At 43.3% G+C, this 15,853-nt stretch overlaps 1 protein-coding gene across 4 annotated transcripts; it reads right to left on the bottom strand.

The window, feature by feature from the left end:
• Positions 1 to 9,719: 9,719 nt before the first annotated feature.
• LOC129818297 (homeobox protein orthopedia B-like) lies at positions 9,720 to 15,853 on the bottom strand. 4 transcript variants are annotated; one of them, XM_055874040.1, is made up of 3 exons: positions 15,660 to 15,853; positions 14,713 to 15,134; positions 9,720 to 11,193 (listed from the first exon to the last, which is right to left on the bottom strand). In XM_055874040.1, the coding sequence occupies exons 1-3, from the start codon at positions 15,733 to 15,735 to the stop codon at positions 10,666 to 10,668; spliced, it is 1,026 nt and encodes a 341-aa protein (XP_055730015.1). In that variant the 5' UTR covers positions 15,736 to 15,853; the 3' UTR covers positions 9,720 to 10,665. The 4 variants fall into 4 exon arrangements, with proteins under 4 accessions (XP_055730015.1, XP_055730016.1, XP_055730018.1 ...); XM_055874041.1 differs by having other exon boundaries at positions 14,734 to 15,134; XM_055874043.1 differs by having other exon boundaries at positions 15,699 to 15,853.

Raw genomic sequence — 15,853 nt, 5'->3', positions numbered from 1 at the left:
AGATACTGAAAGCGTTTGGGGAATTATGGCTGAAACAACATGTTTGCCTTGCTATTTACCCATACAGTGTTTAGACAGGTAAATCTGTCTTGAAATAGAAAACACAGAATGTATTTATTCATCTCATTCAAAATATTGTGCTTCTCTGGACATAGAACTAAAAACAACACTGTCAAAGACTGCACTATTAGACTCTTATTATTTTCTCTGTGATAGTGTTAATGTGACTCAGTAGGATTTGTAGATTACCATAGCATGACAACCACTGGCCCAAATCTCCCCCTGGCCCTCTCCTCCTCTACCCTCTATCTCCCTCTTTATACGCTCTCTACCTTCTCTCTCTCCCTCTTTCCTCATCTCTCCCTCTGTGACTGCTGGCTCTGCTGTGCTCTAGCTGTGTCTATATATCCTGCTCTCCCTATCTACCTCCCCCTCTCCCTATCTACCTCCCCCTCTCCCTATCTACCTCCCCCTCTCCCTGACTACCTCTCTCTCTCCCGTCTACCTCCCCCTCTCTCCGTCTGCCTCCCCATCTCCCCGTCTACCTCCCCCTCTCTCCGTCTGCCTCCCCCTCTACATCCCCCCTCCCTGTCTACCTCTTCCTCTACCCTTCTACCTCCACATCTATGCTTCTACCTCCCCTTCTACCCCCCCCTCCACTTCTACCTACACCTCTACGCTTCTACTTTCCCCATCTACCTCTCCCCATCTACCCCCCCCCCTCTACCTCCCCCTCTCCCTGTCTACCTCTTCCTCTACCCTTCTACCTCCACCTCTACCTCCCCCTCTACCCTTCTACCTCCACCTCTACGCTTCCCCATCTATCTCCCCCTCTCCCTTTCTTTCTACCTCCCTCTCTACGCTTCTACCTCCCCCTCTCTCCCTCTACCTCCCCCTCTCCCTGTCTTCCTCTTCCTCTACCCTTCTACCTCCACTTCTACCCTTCTACCTTCCCCTCTACCTCCCCCTCTACCCTTCTACCTCCCCCTCTCCCTGTCTACCTCTTACTCTACCCTTCTACCTCCACCTCTACCCTTCTACCATCCCCTCTACCTCCCCCTCTACCCTTTTACCTCCACATCTACACTTCTACCTTCCCCATCTTCATCCCCCCTCTCCCCTCTCCCCTTCTACCTCCCTCTCTATGCTTCTACATCCCCCTCTCCCCCTCTACCTCCCCCTCTCCCTGTCTTCCTCTACCATTCTACCTCCACTTCTACTCTTCTACCTTCCCCTCTACCTCCCCCTCTACCCGTCTACCTTCCCCTCTACCTCCCCCTCTACCCTTCTACCTCCCCCTCTACCCTTCTACCTCCCCCTTCTACCTCCCCCTCTACCCTTCTACCTCCCCCTCTACCCTTCTACCTCCCCCTCTACCCTTCTACCGCCCCCTTCTACTTCCCCCTCTACCCTTCTACCTCCCCCTCTACCCTTCTACCGCCCCCTTCTACTTCCCCCTCTACCCTTCTACCTTCCCCTCTACCTCCCCCTCTACCCTTCTTCCTTCCCCTCTACCGCCCCCTCTACCTTTCTACCTTCCCCTCTACCTCCCCCTCTACCCCTCTACCTCCCCCTCTACCCTTCTACCTCCCCCTCTACCCTTCTACCTCCCCCTCTCCCATTCTACCTCCCCCTCTCCCATTCTACCTCCCCCTCTACCTTTCTACCTTTCTACCTCCCCCTCTACCCTTCTACCTCCCCTTCTCCCCTTCTACCTCCCCATCTACCATTCTACCTCCCCTTCTCACCCGTCTACCTCCCTCTCTACACTTCTATCACCCTCTCTACCCAACTACCTCCCTCTCTACCTCTCTGTCGGGTGTCTGTGTGCTCTAGTTGTGTCTGTGTTCCTGCTCTGTTCTCCAGATTGAGATGCCGCGGCGGATGGTCTGTGACCTTCATGGTGCCTCAGATCGGCGGCTGGCACTGATTTCTGATTTAGTGTCGATCCGCTGCGCTTGTCAGGGGCTGCGAGGTGCTTTCCATGTGGTAATAGAAAAGCTCAAGGGCAGCTGGAGAAGGGAGGAGGGAGACAGAGAGAGAGGGAGAGAGAGAGAGAGAAAGAGAGAGAGAGAGAGAGAGAGAGAGGGGGAAGGATTGGTGGCAGTGGTGGAGGGAGTGGATTGAGGGAGTGGAGGAGGGAGGAGAGGTGAATAAGGCTTGAATGTGCAACTATTTGTCGACTATCAGAGCTGAGTGGGTTAGATGTACAGAGGTTTGGGTAGGGGTGAGAGAAGAGGAGAGCAAGGAAGAGGAAAATATGAAGGAGAAAGAGGAGAGAGAAGGGAGTTTGGAGACATACTGTAGGAGGAAAGAGGAGGGGTCAGGAAAGCTGAGAGGAAAATAAAGGAATAGGAAGAGGAGAATTGAGGGAGAGGGACACAGTGTCCACACATAATATGTCAACATGAACTATGGAAGGAATCAGCAGCATGAGGAAATAATGAAACGAATGAGGACCACCAAACACTACCACTACCACTAACGAGAGAGAGAGAGAGAGAGAGAGAGAGAGAGAGAGAGAGAGAGAGAGAGAGAGAGAGAGAGAGAGAGAGAGAGAGAGAGAGAGAGCACCGAGATCAGAGGCAGAATGTACCTCCTCTTCCTCCTTCCCTCCTGTTCTGCTCCCCTCCCATCCCATCTCACCCTCCCTGATAGGAAAACAAATGGTTATGATGATGGAAAAGGATTTAAGGTGTGATTTAACCGAGAGCTGGCTACAGCATTCGATAAGAGCCACTCCCACCTTTACCCGGTGCTAGCTGTGCTGTGACTGTAAAAGCCTTGTAGTGGAGAGAGGCTCATTCCTGACCAACACACCTCACTGTCCCTCCGCATTACCTCCTCACTGTGTCCTGCTTTACCCACTCATACCTCTGCATCCTCCATGCCCATACACACTACATCTCCACTGACAACATTCACACTATAGTGATACACACTACATTCACACTGATACACACTACATTCACAACTGATACACACTAATATACACTACATTCACACTGATATACACTACATTCAAACTATAATGATACACACTACATGTAGGTAGAGTTCGGTGTGTGTGCATAGAGTCAGTGCATGAGAGTTAGTTCACGAAAGGGTCAATGCAGGTTGTCCAGGTAGCCATTTTATTAGCTTTTTAGCAGCCTTGTTTTGTAGTCTTATGGCATGGCAGTAGAAGCTGTTCAGGGTTCTTTTCGTTCCAGAATTAGTACCGCAATGGTACCACTTGCCGTGCTGTAGCAGAGAGAACCGTCTATTGCTTGGGAGGCTGGAGTTTAAAAAAAAATGTTGGGCCTTCCTCAGCGCATGCTCTGAGTATGCATCCTGTTATTCCATCTGGCCCCGCGGCCTTGTAAATTTTAACCTGTTTAAAGGTATTATTTACATCGGCTACAGAGAGTGAGATCATACAGTTGTCCGGAACAGCCGTTGCACTCATGCATGGTTCAGTGTTGCTTGCCTCGAAGCGAGCATAGAAGGCATTTAGCTAATCTGGTAGACTCACATCGCTGTGCAGCTCGCAGCTGAGTTTCTCGTTGTAATCTGTGATAGTTTGCAAGCCCTGCCACATCTGTTGAGAATCATAGCCGGCGTAGTAGAATTCGATCTTAGTCCTGTATTGATGCTCTTTGCCTTTTTGATGGCTTACCCGGATTAGGTCGTAGCGTGATTTCATTTAAGCGCCCGGATTAGTATCCCACTTCTTGAAAGTGTCAGCTCTAGCCTCAAATTCAGTGCGGATGTTGCCTGTAATCCATGGCTTCTGGTTGGGCTATGTACGTACGGTCACTGTGGGGACGACGTCGTCAAAGCTATTGATGAAGCTGGTGACTGATGTGGTAAACTTCTCAATGTTATTGGATGAATCCAGGAACATATTCCAATCTGTGCTGGTGAAACATCCACTTCCTTGGACCACTTCCGTATTGAGTGTGTTGCTGGTTCTTACTGTGTGAGCATTTGCTTGTAAGCAGGAAGCAGGAGGATGGAGTTATCGTCTGATTTGCCAATGGGAGGGTGGGGGAGGGCCTTGTATGTGTTTCTGTGTGTGGAGTAAAGGTGATGTAGAGTTTTGTTGCAGAGGTGACAAAATTAGCTAAAACGGATTTCGGTTTCACTGCATTAAAATCACCGGCCAAGAAACAGCGCCTCTGAAAGTGCATTTTCTTGTTTACTTATAGCCCTATACAACTTGTTGAGTGCGGTCTTAGTGGCAGCATTGCTTTGTGGTGGTATGTAAACAGCTATGAAAAGTACAGATGAAATCTCTCTTAACAAAAATAGTGATGATAATTAATAAATACATAGAGGGATGAGACATGAAAAGAGAACAGAGACAGCCGATCTGCAGCTTATCATGAGGTATTCTAACTCAGGCGAGCAAAAACTTGAGACTTCCTTAGTATTAGAGATCGCTCACCAACTGTTGTTAACAAAGACACACATCCCTCCTCCCTTTGTCTTGCCTAAGTCTGGCATCCGGTCTAGACGATACATAGAAAAAACAGTGAGATGTATATCCATGTCCTCGTGCAGCCACGACTGAGAAAAATAGGATATTACAGTTTTTCATGTCCCGTTGATAGGATAGTCTCGAACGGAGCTCATCCAGTTTGTTCTTCATTGATTACACATTCGGCAATAGAACAGAGGGAAATGGTGTTCTACTGTATTTGTTCACCGACATAGTCTCGTCAGGGTGCCTCCCCTCCCCTGCCTGTCTTTCGCCACCGCTTCCTATTTCGAGGATTAGGGCCATGTTCGGAGTAACGTCCAGAGCTGCCGACTCGTTGAAGTAGACATTTCCGTCCAAATTGAGGTTAGTAATCACTGTTCTGATGTCCAGAAGTTGTTTCCGGTCATAGGAATTAATGGCAGAGACATTATGTACAAAAGAAGTTACGATCAGCGTAAAAAATACACACAAAATATTAGAATTTGTCAGGAGCCCATAAGACAGATGCTATCCACTGCAGGGCCATGTTTTACATTACATTTACATTTTTGTCATTTAGCAGACGCTCTTATCCAGAGCGACTTACAATAGGGTGCATACATTTTATTACATTTTACATACTGAGACAAGGATATCCCTACCGGCCAAACCCTCCCTAACCCTAACCCGGACGACGCTATGCCAATTGTGCGTCGCCCCACGGACCTCCCGGTTGCGGCCGGCTGCGACAGGGCCTGGGCGCGAACCCAGAGACTCTGGTGGCGCAGCTAGCACTGCGATGCAGTGCCCTAGACCACTGCGCCACCCGGGAGGCCCGGGTTTTACATTCACACTGATACACACAATATTCAAACTGATACACACAACATTCAGAGCTGTCACGGCCGATGCTGGAAGAACTGGACCAAAGCGCAGGGTGGTGAGTGTACATTACTTTTATCTTGGAATGACGCCAACAAAACCAATAAACAATACAAAATGACCGTGAAGCTTAAGGGCTATAGTGCCACAAACAAAGACAACTACCCACACTGAAAGGAGGGAAAAGGCTACCTAAGTATGGTTCCCAATCAGAGACAATGATAGACAGCTGTCCCTGATTGAGAACCATACCTGGCCAAAACATAGAAATAAAGAAACATAGAAAACACAACATAGAATGCCCACCCCAAATCACACCCTGACCAAACCAAATAGAGACATAAAAAGGCTCTCTAAGGTCAGGACGTGACAAGAGCGTTGGACTAGTAACCGAAAGGTTGCAAGATTGAATCCCAGAGCTGACCTGGTAAAAATCTGTCATTCTGCCCCTGATCAAGGCAGTTAGCCCACTGCTCCTAGGCCGTCATTGAAAATAAGAATTTGTTCTTAATTGACTTGCCTAGTTAAATAAAGGTAAAATAAACATTTAAAAAATCTAACTGATACACACAACATTCAAACTGATACACACATCATTCACACTATACTGATACATACTACACTCACACTACAATACAAGAGGTGTAAAGGCAGTGTTAAAGGCCTGTATCTCACGACTGATAAGAAGAAAGTGTTGTATACAGATTTATTGTTGTAACAGTAATATTAATGTACAATATACTGCAATAACACTGTTACAACACATTCATACTGTAATATAATAGACAGTGACTGGAATAGTGTGTTCAGAAACTTTAAGAGCAGACTAAGGAGCATGCATGACCAGATTCAGGCCTCTGTCACTCCAATTTGTCACATGAGTAAAACTGTAATTGCTGTTTATCCATCATCATAGGTTAATTATCCAACATTGACCTATCACACACACACACACACACACACACACACACACACACACACACACACACACACACACACACACACACACTTTGAGTGCTCTGTTCTCTCTAATGTTTTGCAAAAATGGATGTGGGATGGTGATATCAAAATGTCAAATATTACAACTATCTTATCATTGTCACATTCCTGACCTGTTTTCCTTTGTCATGTATTTGTTTTAGTTGGTCAGGGCGTGAGTTGGGTGGGTTGGTCTAGGTTTGATTTTCTATGTTGGGATTTTGTGTTCGGCCTGGTATGATTCTCAATCAGAGACAGCTGTCAATCGTTGTCCCTGATTGAGAATCATACTAAGGCAGCCTGGGTTTCACTTGTGTTTTGTATGTGTTTGTTCCTGTGTCAGTGTTTGGGCCACACAGGACTGTTTCGGGTTAGTCACGTTTGTTGGTTTTTGTATTTTGTAGTGTTTGTTGTTTTTCCATTAAATAATGAATACTTACCAATCCGCATCTTGGTCCGATCCATGCTCCTCCTCGTCTGAGGAGGAGAACGACTATGACAGCCGTTACAATCATTAAAATATCTTTAAGTGTTCTGTGAGGTCCAGTGGTTACAACCGATGTACATGTACATACACATGTATGCCAGAGTCGGCAAAGGGTTCAAATCCGGCCCACTGCCCTTTGACTCGACCCCCCTTTAACATCCATGTCTATCCGACACTTAACTATCCATTCAATACAGCAAAAAAAAAAAGAAATAATATTCTTTAAAAACTGCAACAACAAAAAAATAACATATTTAATTCTCACTCTGTCTCTCTCTTTCTCTCCCTCTCTCTCTGACCCCAGTGATGCTCCGTTCATTTGCTCTTATGGATAGATAATGGGCACAAAATTGAATCTCTTCATTTGCATGTAATATAATTAAGACATTCTCAAACGATGACGGATGGTGGGAGCTGCTAGGTGTCAGTCAGTCTGGTCAGACTGGACCAAACACAGCCAGAGCCAGACTCTTCACTACTTAGACTGGAATGAATAAAACCTGGAGATGGAATTCTTCACCATGCGTCATCTGGAACAACAATCACCAGCCAAGATATTCTCCTGTCTGTCAGACCAAATGATGTCTCTCCTCCATTATAACCATGCCTTCCCATCATCGTCAGACATATCCAGAGTTGTACTCTGTAGAACAGAGTAGAATGCAAAGATCTAATGCTCTTCCCTATGTTTTTAAGAGTGATCCAACCAATTTTACCAATGGTTGTGATAATGATTTAAACATCTTTACACACTGTGCATAGTACAACATCACTAGTATTAAATAGCTATGTTATTTTTTGTGACCAGGGTTGCTGTTGTGTTCTCAGTTATTCTCATCTATTTTTGCTGAATGGTAGTGGTAGTCAATGTTGCATTAAAACATAGGACATACTGATGTGCTAGTTAGAATATTGGCTATAGCAGTTGTAATGATATCTGTAATCTTCTGCAGACATTTTCCAATGAATGGGTAGGTAAATGAGGGTGGAACAATGCAGTCTGGCAATATATGCATAAACAGCTATTGTACATCAATGCATAAACACACACTCTCTCAGGAAGCTTTCGAACACATTCTCTCACCCTTTAAAATACACACTCAAGCCCTCACACACCCCTGCACACACAAACACATACGCACACACACTCGCACGCACGCACACACACAAACAGAGCCTGAGAGAAAATTAATGAGCTCTCATTCATAATCCTGGACAAAGAGAGCCATATTCACCCTTGGATGGTTTATTGACTGATTTCATTTATTTGTGTGAAATAAATAGGAGGTAAACATTGGCTCGCTCCCACATTTTCCGCGACACACTCGCTGCACAGAATTCTGGGAGAAATGATCCCACCAACAGCGGGGTCACTGATTGGCTCTCGCGTCAGTGTGTGACAAATTACCCAATGAGAAATGGGTTACCCATTTCCACAAAGTAATTAACCTGGGTGATAGTGAAACAAATTATTACATTTATGTAATATTATTTCGCATCTGTCGCCAGGACTGGGAAAATCTTTATCCCTGTGCACGCCTCCCCAACCCTCCTGATTGTCTTGTGATGCTCTGTGAATATTAACACATCCAGACGTCGACACATGCGCGCACACACACACTGGTGTTCACTCGGCTATTGAGTGCCAGTTGTTGCACTTTTTGTAGCTTTATTATTTATTTATGCTAGTTTGTATGGAGGAGAGCATCCAGATCAACAGTGATACTCTACATCATGTGCTGGATGTTCCGATCCAGGTAAAGAACAAGCAACAATGGGTAGATCTTGAATGTAATACTATTGAGAATGTAACCTAAAGAAGTAGCAGTGGCAGCCAAAGAAAAACAGGGTGCCGGTGGGTTTCGTTAACCAAACCCCAGACAACATTACTAATATGATGATGATTATTATTATTATTTCAATTTACTCATTTGTAAACACACTAGTGCATTTACCAAGCCTCTCATGTGGAGACATTGTCCTATATCCTCTCTTCAGGTAGTCCCATTCTCCAACCATAGACACACTATAGGCCTACTGTCATAAACAGAGAAGGTCACATAGATCAGTGGTTCCAACACACACACACAGAGGGGGGGGGGGGGGGGGTAAAATATGTGTAGAGTTTAATAGCTCGCTCCACATGCCTGTTTGATGTTCTGTCGGAGGCGGTGTAAATTATGCTGCTGCGGCACCACGATTTAGAGCTTGTCGCCGTTTTGTTGGGGAGATTATCCTCAGGGACGTGCGTTAATACAGCCGAGATTGCTCCAAATATGGGTTTGATGAATGAATCCGTGATATACATTGACATGACGAAACAAAATATAGGCCTGTACAATCAACGTTACACCGCAATAGTATCCATCACATCTAAGGTCAAACCCGTCAATGGAGCTCGGGGGGAAGAGAAGGCAGAACTCATGGCACGGGTCGCATTTACTTGACATATTTGGCTGGATAGGATGTGTCATTCGATTCGGCAAAAACGTTTGTTGTTTTGAAAGATGTGCACGATTTAACACGTATTTCTGTTATAGAAATTATAGAAATCTATAAATATAAAGATATATTATTCATTGCCTTGAGCTTTCATATCCATAACACACCCACATTGCTTTTCTCTGGTCTGGGGGTGGAAACCCATCAGTAGCCTACATCGGTGAAATATCAGTAGCAGTACATATTGGACGGATATACTGTAGACTATTTACAGCTCGTTGTTAGATAGTTTGATGTTTGGATCATCGGTTTTCCTATTTATTGTAGGCCTACCGTATATCACCGGAGAACGGTGACTCATGCCCGTGCCTTCGAGTCCCGGTATGAAGCATTTTAGGGAAATACAAATAAACATTAGGTCAGTATTTGATTCTGATAGGCTGGGTGCATGCGTCACGTTCAAGAAAAGGAGTTTGATTCGTGATGTGACATATTGAAAATGATTTTAATTTGTTCATTTACAGTCAATTGATAAAAACATGGCCATGAAACGAAATGGTTTGTTCAGTATCAGATCAAACATTTAAGAAATTCTGATATGATAATAAGCACAGACAATAATTTAGAACATATCACAAACTGACCAAATGGGAACAAGTCAAGAATGCTTCCTCTACACAAAACATCCTATATAACAGATTATATTCAAGTCGATTTTTCTTGTCTTAATTATAGTAGGCCTGTTTCCGTAAATTTACCTTGGCCAGCACATGCAGTCAAGTTCGTTTCCATGTTGTGTGATTCCTTTGAGATTATCGCTTGTCTTCCTCTTCCGTTGTATGAATCTTTTTATGCTTTTCAAACAAAAAAACTCCCAGGTGTGTGATATCTGCACGTGCATGGCGCATGCCCGTGGCCAATCATGGTTACATGCTGTGCAGCAGGTGACATTAAAAACGAGTTTTATTCTTTTTTTTTTTTTCTTTTTTTTACACCCTCGACCATTGGCCGGTGGAAACTGTTAGAAACTCCACTAGCAAATATCAGCAGTATTTTGTTATAGACAAAGGAAATGAAAACGAGGTGGTAAATATATATTTTTTAATAAATAAAATGATAAACAAATAAATAAATATACATAGCCTACATGTAAAATAAATGAAGTTATAAAAGTTATAAATCAATACATGCACATCATAAATTAATAAGCTAAACATTTACCCATTTATCCACCTTCAAATCGTTTGGTTTTAGTATTAGTGTGCCAACAAAACTGTGGCTGTTGTTTTGCTGCTGCCTTGCTTTTTTTGCTTGGAGACATTCTCATCCTTGTCCAACTGCATTGGACTGGATGTGTTCAACAACAAAACAAAAAATTATAGATGACAAAGTAAAAAAGAAAAACGCTTAAAACGTGGTGCTTGGCCTACTACTAAGTAAAACTCATGGATACTGTGTGCTCCAGCGCTTTTCGCCGCAGGGAGGCGATGCTCGTCCCTCTCCAGACGTCATTTTCCGGGGAGCTACACAGCTGGGGAGAGCTCGTCACGTTGGTGGGACCGGACAGGGAGGCCGGGACCATCCCGGGGAACGGGTTCTGGTAGAGGTGAGACTGGAGCCCGGATCCGTTCGATGACATGTTGGATAGCCCCATGGAGTTGGGCGGCGGGCCGGACAGACTGCACTGGGACAGGGACTGCGCCATGGCATGCTGGTGCTGGCGACCCAGGGCTGGAGGGAGCTGCAGCTGAGAGACGCCTGGCATCCCTGCCGTGGCCCAGCGGGTGTCGTTGGCGTGGAAGGAGCACAGGCTGTCGCCCATGGCCGCGGCGGCGGCAGCAGCAGAGTTGAACTGACTGTGCAGGCCGTGGTGGGTGGGCAGCAGCGTTCCCGGAGCGCGGAAAACGTTGGTGGTCTTCTTGCGCTTCTTCCACTTGGCGCGTCGGTTCTGGAACCAAACCTGGAGTAGAGAGAGAGAGGGAGAGAGATGGGTTAGAATCTGGCTACAGTGTCATCAATGTGAGACACAATGAGTAGGCTACTGTACACTTCTCTATACGGTCACTTTAACGCACGGGAAAGACGTTTAAGTTCTTAGAAGAGAAGGAAGCCCATAACACAGATATTTCCATTACAAATCTTCTTTATATCAGCGGATTCCATGAATAACACTAGATATGATATACAACGGATGAAATGATATGCCATAAACGAAGGATTTGATATCTTACATGACATAACGCCAAAAATCCATGTCAGTAAATGGTCTGTGGCATGCCTGCATTAGTCCATGGATATCATAAAATAAAAATGGCTACGTCAGAAAACACAATAGCCCTATGAGGGAGGTGGTCCAGTCAGCTGACAATATGGTGTTGTAACTGTTATGAGCCCTATAGCCCATGATTTTGATATTAATTTTAAATATGCTAGCCGAAACCCGTTTACTATTTAGAATATTATAAAAAATTATACAGAGCGAATTACAGTGGAGTGCATACCTTTTTCGTACTTTTTCGTACTATCAAACTTAGCTTATATAATTTGTTGCATAGCATGGATATAAACACTTACTTTTGGCCTACACAAAACAGCAATAATAATAGTATTTCGGAAATAAAGGCGTTATTAATGTGACCCAGGCCTCAGTTGTAAATGGCACACGCAGTGTTTATTCTGCGGGTCCTTGAGAGACTGTCTATATAGATCTCATAGTAGGCCTAACCCGGTTAGCGCCGATGATTAATGTGAAGATTTGGTTGAGAAACTGTGCCGTAGTATTAAGAGGCCCAATCTCAGTCTATCCCCCAGAGCAGCCAGCCGTGAAATCAGGCCTCAAATGCATTACACTTCAAAGGAAAGAAAATGCAATTTCTCATTCTGTTTAAAAGACAGAGTACACGTTCAGCGCTTCCGCCATTAAGACGTGGAACTCTGACAGGCCCATTTCAGAAGAGAACAGTGCAAGCTGCATGCACCTTCTCATTCGAAACATCCCAGATATATGCTATTTTTACCCACTGGCTTCCTATTATTATTATCATTGGCTATACTCTTTATAAATGGCTCGTCATTTCGCTAATTCTTATTTTATGTAAATAAGATATTGAAACCAAATTGATCCGTGCAATAATAATGATTACCGCAGTTACTGTTTCACATGTGAACGACTCCTCTGCATTTTTCATTGCTGCTTAATAAGCCCTTATCGCAATAAATAATTCAGAAATTGGTTGATAATAATGGATTTGGTTTTATTGCACTATCATCGTGAGAAGGGCTAATGGTAATGAACGACGATGCATCAGAGGACCCAAACCAACTGCTATGTCGAGCTATTATTGAATTTATCTCGTGAGCTATTTTGACAACTGAGCTATTTGGAATGTAAAGGGAAACAAAATAAACCATTAGGGCCTACCATTGGTCATGTTGTCACCTAATATCGACATAGAAGTAATTATGTTGTAAAATATAGTTTAATAGTGAGGGTATAATAAAGATAAAATCATCATTCCATTTTTATTATGCATGAGAACGCACGAATATAGGCCCACTCCAATAGGACAACAAAACGAAACGTTATTAGATTTTAAGGACCAAAGTCATTACCTAATAAAATAGCCTACCTCTTGTATCATTTCATCTGGCCCATTGAGAGTTGTATGTGTGGCTTATTGCATATGCACATTGCACATGATAATTTGTGTAGTTTACAGTGCATAATAATTCAGTCAAATGTATGCATGCAAAACTGAATGTTGCTTTTGATACAGTGAGTAGAAAAACATACACTCATATTTAGGAAATTCTTATTTTCATGAATTATATCGGCTACCTAGGTCCTACATTAAGATGACCTTAATATGTCCACGTAAAATCTGTAATTTTCAGATATTATGAAAACTTACACTCATGGAATTTAAATTATAGTAACTATCCAAGTCGATTTATTAATGCAACTTTGTAGACATGGGTTGCACGTTTCATCACAATCTTGTTTTGAACGTTCGTTTTAAGAATGATGCCCAGCTGAGAATTCTGTTCAATGCCGTCTCAATGGGTGGTGATGAAAATGTCATCTTAAATGCATAACTGTGGATGGGAAACACGATGACATTTCAAAAGGATTAGTAGGAAAAGCTTTTGTCATCAGTGTGATGTCTCCAGATTGACTTTAGATGCAGTATAACGCTAGCTAGTTAATATTGATGGGAGAGCAACCAAATTTTAGCTAGCTAACGTTAGCATTGCTATCTATTTCTGACGAACTTGAGAGAGATGCAATGTTGCCACGAGCTAGCAAAGTAAACATGACGACATTATAATAACGGCAAAGTTGTTTTCTACTAATTATTTGTCTACGTTAGCAATGTCATTTTATTTCCAGGCCACTATAGTGTAAATTTGACGAATCAGTCACTAGCCCCTGCTCAGAAAGACTTGGCATTAGGCCTAAACATCAATCAGATGTCAATATTCTGCGGCATCTGTAGAATGTCGATAACAATGGCAACGACGAGACAGCGTGACGGAGGTGCACCTATGGTAAAAGCTGTTTTAATCTCTAATTTTATTTTTATTAGTTCTGTTCGTTCATTCTGGACAATTGTATCTCATAACATCCCGGTTTTGTCAGCTCTGTCTTGAATAACATAATTTTGGGACACGTTTCTTGCATCTGGTTTCAACCAAATCGCTGTAGAACGTTATTACCCGGGCTCTTGCGCGTTATTTTCAGAACCATGGACAGGTCGCGCACCCAGTGCAGTTTTTGTCAGAGATTTAGGTTAGTCTAGCATACATTTTGTATTTCCTGATACTTTTAACAACAAAAACAAGACCCTCCAAAAATACAATCGAGGTTCAGGTGTAAGCTATTATTATTTTTGGCACAAGGAAATAAAAGATGGTTGCCTCGAGGAACACAAGGCGTGGCCTATATGATATACTCCTATAGTATATCGCTAATGGATTAAATGTAGTTTTAGCTCCAAGGGAATAGCCTATTAGTGGCAAATAGTTTAGGTTATTATACATTTCTAGTGGCCAAATTTTTACGCAGTATCAAGATGTATGGTTGGCCTATTTTAATCCCTTCAATAGTATACACTTCATCTTCTTTAGATTCAAGCTTCTTAGCCTATATTATATTGGCACTTCTGTGAGAACAGCTGTGAGTTAGATATTTTCACCGAGTGGTAATTTAGACTGTAATGAAGATGTACTTTCCAATTAGCCGTGGTGCCTAGTTACTTGAGGAAATATTGTTATTGTGCACGTGAAGTGAAATAATAACACCCACTGACGGTTAATATTTACATTCTTTTTGAGGGTTAAGAGGGCACATTACATACACATTTCATCGTATCATTTCCCGCAGTATTAGTACACTACTCTTACAGTGTTATTATAGGCTATTTGTTTCAAAATAATTTGCTATGACACATACATTTCCCAATCCATATCACAAACAAACCTGCACGCGAGATTCCGTTACCTGAACGCGAGATTCCGTTAGGCCGATCCGTAGGGCCAGTTCCTCCCTCATGAAGATATCTGGGTAATGCGTTTTGGCGAAGCTGCGCTCCAGTTCGTTAAGTTGGGCTGGGGTGAATCGGGTCCGGTGTCGCTTCTGTTTCTGACTCTGACTTCCTCCGGATTGGCTGGAGTTATTCTGCTGCTGCTTGTCCTGTTGCTCTTTACTGTTGGCCTGCACGCCGGAAGGGTTGGATCCACCATTGTTGATATCGTCTCCAGGGAGCATGGTGGTCCCCTCCACGGTGTCTGGCCCCGGGGCTAGCTCGCCGGAGTGGCCGGGGTCAGGTCCAACTCCACCACCTAGCCTGCACTTCAGAGCCTCCCTGTGACCCAGCAGCTCTGCCGCGGCATCCTTCATCCCTGGATAGACAACACCCGGTCAGAATTTAAAGGCAATGTCACAACTATCTTGTATAGGCTAATGCATAGGAAAAATGTAAATTAGTATGATATATTTTTAAAATACATTGTTTAGTTAGATTATCGAAAGTGACACTTTTATGAATCTAACGAAGTCTGGCAAGGGGATAATAGTTTGTCATGCATGCAGATAATTGGTTGAACATTTTGTCACTTTACAAATGCTCTCTAAAAACATGGTGAAACCATCGAAGTGGACATTACATTATGGATAAAACCAGATACTAACTGTCTTTTAAACAAGCACATAACTGTCATAGGCTACAGCGTTTAATCTAGGCTACTCCTTAATTCCATTTGATCACATCAATAATTTAGAAAACGGTTAAATCAAATTACGCAGTAATATAATAATAATAATTACTTTTCCAATGAATTATCTCACTTAACTGACATTAAGATAAAATAAGAAACAAATTGTCAATTTTCTCTGCTTGATTTAGATTAGAAGTGCCTCCAGCTTACAGTAGAGTTGAAGACCGGAGTTTGGCGACGATAACTCACCGAGGCGAGCATCCAGGAGGTCGGCGTGCGAAAGCATTGCGCACCTCTCCAGTGCGAAATGCTATTTCAAAAAAATCTCTATGACTTTAACCTGTTTAAAAAATATATATAGCCTAAATAAAAGCAAATTCTGTTTGTGGTTAAAAAAGGAGGTT

The sequence above is a fragment of the Salvelinus fontinalis genome, chromosome 21, assembly GCF_029448725.1.
Source record: "Salvelinus fontinalis isolate EN_2023a chromosome 21, ASM2944872v1, whole genome shotgun sequence".
NCBI lineage: Eukaryota > Metazoa > Chordata > Actinopteri > Salmoniformes > Salmonidae > Salvelinus > Salvelinus fontinalis.
The sequence above is the reverse complement of the archived record's forward strand: the minus strand, read 5'-3'. Positions and strand labels throughout refer to the sequence as shown.